Source organism: Opisthorchis viverrini (genome assembly GCF_000715545.1).
Source record: "Opisthorchis viverrini unplaced genomic scaffold opera_v5_244, whole genome shotgun sequence".
Lineage (NCBI taxonomy): Eukaryota > Metazoa > Platyhelminthes > Trematoda > Opisthorchiida > Opisthorchiidae > Opisthorchis > Opisthorchis viverrini.
This window is the reverse complement of record NW_008751900.1, coordinates 349,039-358,570: the sequence shown is the minus strand read 5'-3', so window position 1 is coordinate 358,570 and position 9,532 is coordinate 349,039. Positions and strand designations below refer to the sequence as shown.

General features: G+C 42.6%; 2 protein-coding genes across 2 annotated transcripts in view; one reads left to right on the top strand and one right to left on the bottom strand.

Moving 5' to 3' along the window:
* Positions 1-5: 5 nt before the first annotated feature.
* On the top strand, positions 6-2,116 carry T265_08895 (hypothetical protein; the record flags this gene model as incomplete). The annotated part of the gene is made up of 3 exons (XM_009174823.1): positions 6-82; positions 797-917; positions 1,248-2,116. The coding sequence occupies 3 exons, from the start codon at positions 6-8 to the stop codon at positions 1,380-1,382; spliced, it is 333 nt and encodes a 110-aa protein (XP_009173087.1).
* A 4,178-nt stretch (positions 2,117-6,294) lies between these two features.
* Positions 6,295-9,532, bottom strand: part of T265_08894 (hypothetical protein) — a gene marked incomplete at both ends in the record, with an annotated part of 36,991 nt that continues 33,753 nt past the window's right edge. The window contains one exon of the mRNA XM_009174822.1: positions 6,295-7,165. Within this exon, the coding sequence (XP_009173086.1) occupies positions 7,040-7,165 (126 nt within the window). The remainder of the gene's footprint in view (positions 7,166-9,532) is intronic.

The following is a 9,532-nucleotide window of genomic DNA, read 5'->3' as shown; positions in this document are numbered from 1 at the left end:
GCCATATGGTTCGTCTGTTATGGACACGTCTGCATTTCACCACCTTTAACCGGCCTCAAATGGTTCCGATTACCACTTTCAGGTTAGGGCGGTTTTTATATTGAGCACAAACGCAACAAATTGCAACATTTAGGCGTAGAAAGCTTTACATAACGCGTAGAGGTTTTTGGTAGCTGAGAGCATTATGAGGATAATGAGCACCTCCATAGACTGCTTTCATATCGCTTCCGTTGTTTAGCTACACCTTTTGATTAAATGCAATGTCAACTCGAATACCTGGCTGTGTAGTGTAAAATTGTGCATCTATTAAAGAGATATTTCCCCATCCCTGCTATACTTTTCGCTAATCCATCTAACCAGTGATGGGTTTGATCCATGATATCTGGTATATTGCAGCAAATTACTTAGCACGGTCCCCTGGCCAAAACAGTTCAGAGAGACCCATTAGCCTTCAACCCTCTTCATTACCCAGTCGTAATTGTTAAACGAGCTGTGGTTGTCAGCACCATTCTACACGTGATGCAGATCTTTGGGCGATCCGATAAAGGTTGTTTGTTTGGTCTACCTTTGTTTTCCCGCTTGGACTCACCTTTTCAATAAATACATTTCACTTTCACACTCGATATCTGATGCTGTTGTACAGATGTCCTGATTTCGACGACATCTGGGTTGTGTTTCTTCAACTAACCAATTACTTAGAAGTTCTTATTTCGCTAATTGCGTTGCCAAGTGTATTAGCTGGTCTAGCCTGAGTTTCAATGTAGACGGTAAGTCTAGCGACTTCCATTCAACATAGATTACGTTTTTTCGTTCCTATTCAGATTGTCTCACACAAGTTGGAGTTTGACAAAACGGCCAAGTCAAAAATTGGCTCTCTTAAGAACGCCCAACATCGAGCTGGGGGTGGAGATGTCCAAGTGAGTGTGGATTTTCATCCTGCCCGTCGGCCGACGGTGCCACTTAATCCTGGATTGGGTTTCCTTTAAGAACAAGCTCTTTTGTGTGTATGTTGATCTCTTTCCTGAGCTTCGCGCTTCTCAGCAGTATTGGGTTGATTAATGGAGAAATAATCGATAAATCGTCCGGAAGAACTTCGTCAGCTGCATCTAATTAACAGCTTCCGAATGTTCTGTCTGCTATTTTTTCACGCATATCCCATCTTCTGCTGTTCATTTGCGAATTCTGTAAACCAAGTAGTCTAACGACTCCATCTCAAGGCCAAAATTTTGTCTACTTGCTTATTTCAGATCTTTCGGGAGCAACTACCTTGGTTAAAATACAACAAGCCGAATCTTCCACCAGAGGAGCGTGCAAGAATCAATAAGCAGAGGTCGCTCAGTCATAGCGAGATGTCCAACTCCATCAATTCTAGCAGCACATGATACTGACTTGTCACCGCCATATGGTTCGTCTGTTATGGACACGTCTGCATTTCACCACCTTTAACCGGCCTCAAATGGTTCCGATTACCACTTTCACCGAACCGTTGTAACTTTCTCATCTGATACAGGTACATCTGTCCCGCACATGTTGAACCTGATTCTGTCATTCCTGCGTTGAGTCGTATGCTTTCACACTTTAGGTGCAAATGTGCCCGTCTCTTACCAGCTATACCTCTTGTGTACTTTATTGCTATCAACTTTTCCTCTAATCATTGTCTTTTGACTTCGAGACTGATGCTGTATTTTCCCCGTTAACTATACCCCCGACTTACTGCAAGGTTTTCTAATATGCCTTATCACAGTTCAACAATATTCTTCCAATCGCATGTACAGTTCATCACCTCATATATCACCATTCGTCAGTAAGCTACTTCATTGCTTACCACTTATCACTGGTTTGCGGACGTACTTGTCATACATGCAATCACCAGCTTTGAACATCTCTGTCGCACTGTCTAACTTCATTTCCTAGTTTGTCTTAGATAAAAGCAAACTTGAGCTTTGTGTGTTGCTCACTTACTCGGAGTTATTTGGCAATTTTATTCCAATCGGCCTTTTTCGATGCCTCGGATCTCATGCCGACTAGGTTGCCAGAGTCAGTCACTTGTTAGTACCAACTGTGATGTCATCCAAAAGCATCAAATAACAACCAATGCAAATGCTTCTTATCCAGTGTTTTGTCCTTGATTTCCATTGTCGGGATAGGTATAGTTTTGTACCTCCTTGTCTCGGTTGTTGCATCATGCATCTTCTAATCTATCTTGTATCCTGGTTACTATCTTGAGTTACATGCATCATACCTAAAGCACTGACCATCTATGGATCTTTTGACGCAAATCCATCATTATCATTCCGTGTGTCTAGGCTACTCAGGCTTTTTGCCAAGGCCATCTGCATTTGAGCACTTTGGCCTGGTTCTTACGATGTGCCGACACTAAGAATTAAAGATCAGTTATCTCGTAACTTTATTAGAATTTTGGTATTAACTTCGTATGATTATCGGTATTCATTTTGGCGGCGCATAAGAGAAAAAAATTTCCTGCTTTTGAGGAGGATTTCAAAGCAATGAGCACAACAAGGTGATCTGTATATTCAAATTCTTCCTGTTAAGGTGCTCAGCGCAACCGATTATGTTCAAAATGTTTATCCAACGTGCCAAGTTTACCTTAGTAGCCTCGACTAACTAACAGTATGGTGCTCCGCTATGAACCTACTTGTTACACTTCAAAACGAACGGTAATTCATGATAGTTGACGCCGATTCTGTACTACTGACGCCTACTCCATCCGCGCATTTTACAATCTATTCGGAAGTCACATTGGTCGTTCTGATAGGTATCATTGTTGGGAAGATCTGCGTTCCTATCTCCTTGGGCTTTCAAGTTATCCGCGTATGTTGTGAGGTTATTTTCTCGTGTATTGGTACTCTTGACACGCTGCTACTCTAGGTGTGATTGACGCTTGTTTTGCAAGCTCAGCTTACGAACACTGAGCTACGATTGAAACCCGTGCCACATCAGCATTTTTTCCTTATAGGTGAGCATTTTGAGTGAGTTTGTAGGGTTTGGTAAGAATCCAAGTCTAGTTCATTTTAAGTGAAATATGACGTGGTTATATAAGGAGATTGTGGCGATTGGAGTGGAACCAAACATGCCTGTTCACCGTCAACACCAGATGAGAACAGTGGTGCATCACTAACCCACAACCAGGTCAGTTTATTTAAATAATAGTTTATAGTGGAAAGAAGAGAATGCGGGTGGGAGGGGGAGGGTTAGGGCTAGCGTACAACGCAAGTCCGATGTACCTACACCCCCAACACTCAATAGGACCGTAGATATGTGGTACCGTCGCAAGTCTAACCGGACATAAAACAAACTCAGGCTTGGAAATTCTGTGTGATTCACCACGAAACAGGGATCAATAGGCTCAATCCGCAAAGAGGAAAATCCCGGAAGACTGGCAACGTTCGACAACACTTCACCACATTAATTCCCTATACGAGACAACCTTGTAAATTTCACTAACGCTTTCATATTCCATCTAACTGACAGAAAGGATGGTGCCGACCCTTTCACTAAACGTCTATAAGATTCATCAATAACTGTGAAACGATGACCAATGGGTCTGTCAGACGTAAGTCCATGCTTATTTGCTGCAAAAACTTGTCACAACAACCCAAATACTGTCAAACACAAAATGGCGAACCACGCAAATCGGATAAACCTGTTCTGTGTGTGTATGTTTGCCACTACCGACTTGTCGTTTATTGTTATACTGTAACTAAGCTTCGTTGTCGCGCCCACGTGCAGCCAAACCCATAATCCACTGGTGTTTTCCCGAAGAACAGTTGCGAAATACACTCATTTCCAAAGTACATTGATGTTAAAAGGAAGCAAAGGACATTTTGCTGACAAGATTTCTCAGATGAATATGCTTTCTATTGGTACGAATTTCAAATTATCGGGACACCCAAAACGATCCAACCATTTATGTCATGGTTCGCTAGATGTTTGCAGATGCATAGAGTCTCGGTTGGTATTCTCAATTACGTCGACTTCGTTCAGTGTTAAAATGTCGAACTGACTGCTCATTTGACCCATTACTTGAGATGCCAGAAGATGGATACCTTCCAATGATTTATTTCGACCAGCATGCCACTTAGTTGTTTGATGGCTGAATTACAGGTTCTGTGCAGCTCAGCACAGCTGGTTAACGAGAACAGACATGCAGTGTGTTGATGGAGATTCCCACCCGGATGTGAATTGAATAGCCAACTGCTGATCTCCCACCATCTGGCAACAAATCATCCAGTGCAGAATAAGGTTGTGTAAACGCTCCGTTTACTGGGGTTGGATTAAAGACCCTGTTTCTGAAAAGTTGTTGTGGGATAGACAAGAAGAAGCGACGCTGCAACCTTGGATAACAGGAAGGAGCGCGTTGGGTGCGTTTTAAATCAAACAACTACAGAAAGCTGGATCAGCAGCGATCGACAGAGGGGTAATTTCGCTAATTCCTATCCGGCATCAGTTTACGTGTACCTAGTTCAAGTTACAACCGAAAAACCTATTCCGGTAGGCATGTCTGCACAAAGCCGTCCCGTGAATTTTAAGATCCATTTTTGGCTTCTCTTATGTTACTCGAAATTCCATGAAATTCCGTGGCAAAATAGAAAAACCGTTGTCTTTTTCCTCGTTTTAGACTGTTTTGTTGTCACGACTCCATTGGTAACTCTAAACAAATACTAACGGGCAGAACTGATGTACGCTTCATTTTACAATTCTGTTGCCTTCCAACCTCAGATCTAAATTTTAGTAGTGGTCGTCCTAACTGTTATGTTCAGCAAATCGTTTCGAGTGGATGCCCTGTGGAATTAGTGACTCGAAAGCACCCATAAAATCTTGGTCCAATGAGCGACCGAATCAGAAAACTGTATTTCTGATCACTTAAAAGTGGAATCCTAAAATGAAGCAAAACATATGCACAGTGCAATGTCTCCTTGAGTCTTAGAATTTTCAGCTGCATGGAGGTTGGATGCGAAAAGTGCGGTTTGCAACTGCTGGGTATGTTGTTGGACAAAGCCTATAGTCTAATCATAGGATTTCTGAGTAGTAACTGACTTGCGGGCCCATTGATGATACACCACACTTTACTTGTGGGAGCATTGCGTCCCAGCCGCAAAATAATGTTGGATATGCTAAAGAGACATTATCTATATTTGTCAGGGTGCCTTTTGTTGGAGCCACGATCTACGAGACGTTCTTTATACATAAGGTATGAGTGTTACAGACGCAAGGAAGTGAAAAGGTCGCAACAGAAGTAAACAAACGCATCTCGGATAGTATGCTGTGGAGATTCAGCTGTCATTGTATCACTCATAGGTTGTTAACTACTATATGGAACCCCTTCTTTTTAGACTGCTCTTTTGAATCCATGGAGCCGGAATCGCTGGGTAGTCAGATAACTTGTGTTATGAGCTAGTGGATAATTTCACGGCACCCGACATTCATTTTTTCTAGAATTACCAGAAAACTCCCACTGATTGCGAAGACTGAAGCGGTGTGCTACCATTTTGGCGCGCTAGAAACTTTTATTTCGGGGTACCTTAACTGTCGCGTGGCTTTGATCATCATCATCGTCATCAACGAGCCAAAGAAGACCAGATAAAGCATCGATTTCCGCGTATTCATTTCTCATTTACGCCAGGCTTGCAACCTGATCTTTGCGAGAGATCATCTGTATCAAAAATTAGGCTATGATCTGCCCCTCCCTACAGTTAGGGTGGTGAATACTTGAAAAGCCAGAGTCCCACTGTAGCGTCTTTATCCATATTTTATCCAACCCACTGGCTCATGAAGTAACTTTTGGACGGGCTGTTATTTTTGCTCTCCATCAAGCAACCAATGACTCAAGGACTAACAAATTGGAACGCTGTACATTTATATTCTGTCGGTTTATCAATTTAGGCGTCGGATGACCAAATTAGAAGCTGTGTATCTAGTGAGACGTTTCCGGCTAACTGATGTGTGTGCCTTTGCCCATCTTACAGGCAGTTGAATCTGCTATGCGCACTGCGAGTTCTATTCCCCGGTGGTTGCTAACCTCGAATCAGTCGAACCGTATTTGCTCACAGCTCACCAACACAGGAACCGCTGGACATGACCTTGACCGACTCTGAACGCACCTCAAATTCTGCGTGGCTGAAGAAGTCAGCAAATGCCACGGTCGTTGCGCACCACAAATTTCTACATGGTGTTACCAGGCCAATGTGCTGACAAAATGGCTGCCATAACTTAAAAACTGGCAGATGAAATTACACAGATTCCATTACGGATCTATGACAATGCGTCTAAACGGGTTTGTGAATAAAACAAATGCAGTGACATTAAGAATAATTTCACCCCACTAGATGCGTTAGCCGTTATGTCCAGTGACTGTTTTAATGGCTTGGGAAAGCAGACTTGCTAAAATGCACTCCAACTTGCAGACGTCCGAGTGTACCGTTTGGATGTGAGGAACGTGCGATCGTATGCACCAGCTTGGCACACAGTAGCAGATACACATTTGCCATTCAACTGGACATATTTGACATACGGTTTTTGGTTTACGAATGATGTTATTCCATCTGGTGCAACTGATGGGTACCATGTATCCAAACTTCGATGATAAGAAGAAGATAATGTGGGATTTGAGAGCTGGTGTCTTCAGGTCTTGAATTTCCAACAGTAGAAAGGCAGGGAATTCATTTTCTATTCTCATGATGTGTGGTTTCAAAATAGTCGCCTCTTCCTTCATCAGCTCCGATACACCGGGGAGTAGGGGAATCACGAAGTATACGACATAAACTGGAACTACTTGTTTACTATGCAGTAGGTGAAAAGTTCCGCCACTTCAAGATAGGGAAAGATTGCTTGGCACTTTACCGCACCTGTAAACGCGTTTTATTGCCACAATGAGATTCCGGAAAAGCAATGACACAACCGAAAGAAAAACGAAAGCAGATGGAAATGAAACAGTTAAAAAATGAAGACTATTATTCAACAATCGAGCATGAGCCTGTTCAGCAGGTATCCATCATTCCCGCAGGTTGCTGGTGTATGGTTATTGCTCTCCTAGCAGTGCTAGCAGAGTTTTCAGGTAGTCTCCTGACGCATCACCTCTGATCGCATTTGCCAGTGACTTGTTATATTTTTTCTCGTACGCTTCTTTTACCTCCTGAAGGTCAATCTGAAATGGGAGTAAAATGATGATTTTTTGAATCAGCTTCGAAGGAGAGCTGATAAACTACGGAGGGAGCTTCAGGACGCTGCCCCTCTGATAGAGCTTCCCTAAACGAGGTTCCATAACGTTTTTATCTATCAACCTCAGGCGGTGAAGCCAGTCTAATTATGCCTTAGTCCTAAGAGACCTTTCGGCTTCTTCCTTAGAATGTTGGACCGAAAAATTCTGTTGATTTACGGTCTGTAATTCTGCGTTTGTTGTCCGTGTTCAGCTGGCCTGATAGCATCGGTCCTTTCGAGTTTTACAGTCATTTAGTAGCGCGATAGCGACATTAGAAATTCCAAATGGAATAATAACTTTATTGATAGAGCAGCGTTGTGATTGGCTGAACTCCACAAACCGGGTATAATCCAATCAATAAATTTGGTGAATCAGAGTGACGGAAAATGTGACTATGCAGTGTTTTTTCGGTCATTGTAGTGTGAACACCTGTATTATACAGTGTAACTATATTGACTGATACAGGTGGATTGTCTGTGATGCCGAAAACGTTAGGAAGGCACATAATAAAAGAAACCGGCAGATAGATCAATACTTGCTTCTCTGGATTATACAGACTTCTGAAATGAAAGGGCATTGTGTTTAGACAATATGAAGGAAAATACTTCAAGAGGTAGGTTGGACGGAGAACCATACCAAAGTTAGACGTGGACAGAGTATTTCTTAGTGATGGATGAAAATTAGCTAAAAACTTTCGGCGGGTATACGGTGCATCACACAAAGATTGTTGGCTGTTAGTATGCGACAAACTAGCGTTACCTGTTACAACTGCTCGAAAACAGTGAAAAATTATTCACTAAAGGCATCACGTGCCGTATGTGTAGCGAAACGCGCGAAAGCAAAGCCAATGAATGTAAAACACTAGTCTTTTGAACATCAGGAGGAAGAGGAAGAAGAACACATGAACGAGGGAGAATCTAAATCTGGTTAGAAACTGGGAGAAGGCAATCACTGTGCCATACATACTAGCATGGATGAATTTAAGTCCGATAGATATTTACTGTTCCTGACTCAGCATTAAATGAGTAAAGAAAGTGGTGATATGTGCCAATCTTGCAAAGTCAACACAAGAGATTCCATTAAACTGCACACTGTGGCCACAATTATGCTTAGGAAACAATAAAAGACCGGATAGATGTTCAAATTGTGAACAACACTGATTAAACTCTGATAATCATACTCTTTAGCTAATGGATGGACTATATACGGGATTAATTTAGTTTAATTTTGATATGTTGCAGATCTGGTATCAACACATTGCACAACACTTCTAACACCTTACTACCAACGCATTTCTTGGGATCAATAAAATAAACGTCTGTTGTAACATCTACACTCTGTAAATGTCGGGAGGCACGAAGCTGATTATAATGATCTGTTTTTTGGAAAAAAAACGATGTTAAATGCTACGGAAAGTTGCTCTCAGTGGTTCTGATGCACAATGGTACTTCGCAATCGGCTTCACATTGTTAAGTTCCCTAAAGAGATCGATTAACTGTTATTTATTATAAGCAGCCCGTGACTTTCACATTTAGGTAACCCCTGATGAACAGTTCAAATAAGAACCAAGTAGGCCCTGCCTCTAGGTTTGTTTGGTGCCATTAAGTTTTTATTTTGAAATCTATTCAGGCCATGCTTGTGCTTGATATTCGTCAGTGTTACTAACTATGCTATGTCTGCCTACCGAGACGGATGAATCAAAGTCATGCGAACCTTCTGGTTTGACAACTATAATCCATAGAGTGCGAACGATTCAGCTATGTTAGAAAAGCCCTTCCCCCTTAGGAAAAATTTGCCCAATGTTCTCACAAGATTTGAAAAGTATTTCTGAAAATTGTGGTCTTGCGTGCGCAGAGGTACCATCTCAGTCGGCGAGCTGAACCACCTCCTCGTGGTAGCGACCGGGTAGCCTGGACGTCTGTCTGGGTGAGCTAAGAGTTCAGCAACTCCAGACAGGGCCAACCACCCCGTTTGGTTTCAATGTGCTGGTTACTTTCGACAATGTATACTACGAATCATCTGGCGCCTCCGCACCAGTTCCAACCAGTACACAGGAGAGACTCGTTGGGTTCACGTGTGAGGAATGTGGCAAGTGCTGCAAATCGAAAGCTGGCTTTGTAGCCCATCATCGAGTTCACGACAATTAAAGTGTTGGTAGAACACGGTTGCCCAATTGGTCTGCGCTGATTGTTTCCGCCTTTTTCCGACGAAGATTGGCCTGAGTCAACACCGCCGGCACGCACACCCCACCCAGCATAATGCGGATAAGCATGGCCGAGTGAAGTATTCCGGTACCCGCTGGTCCCAGCAAGA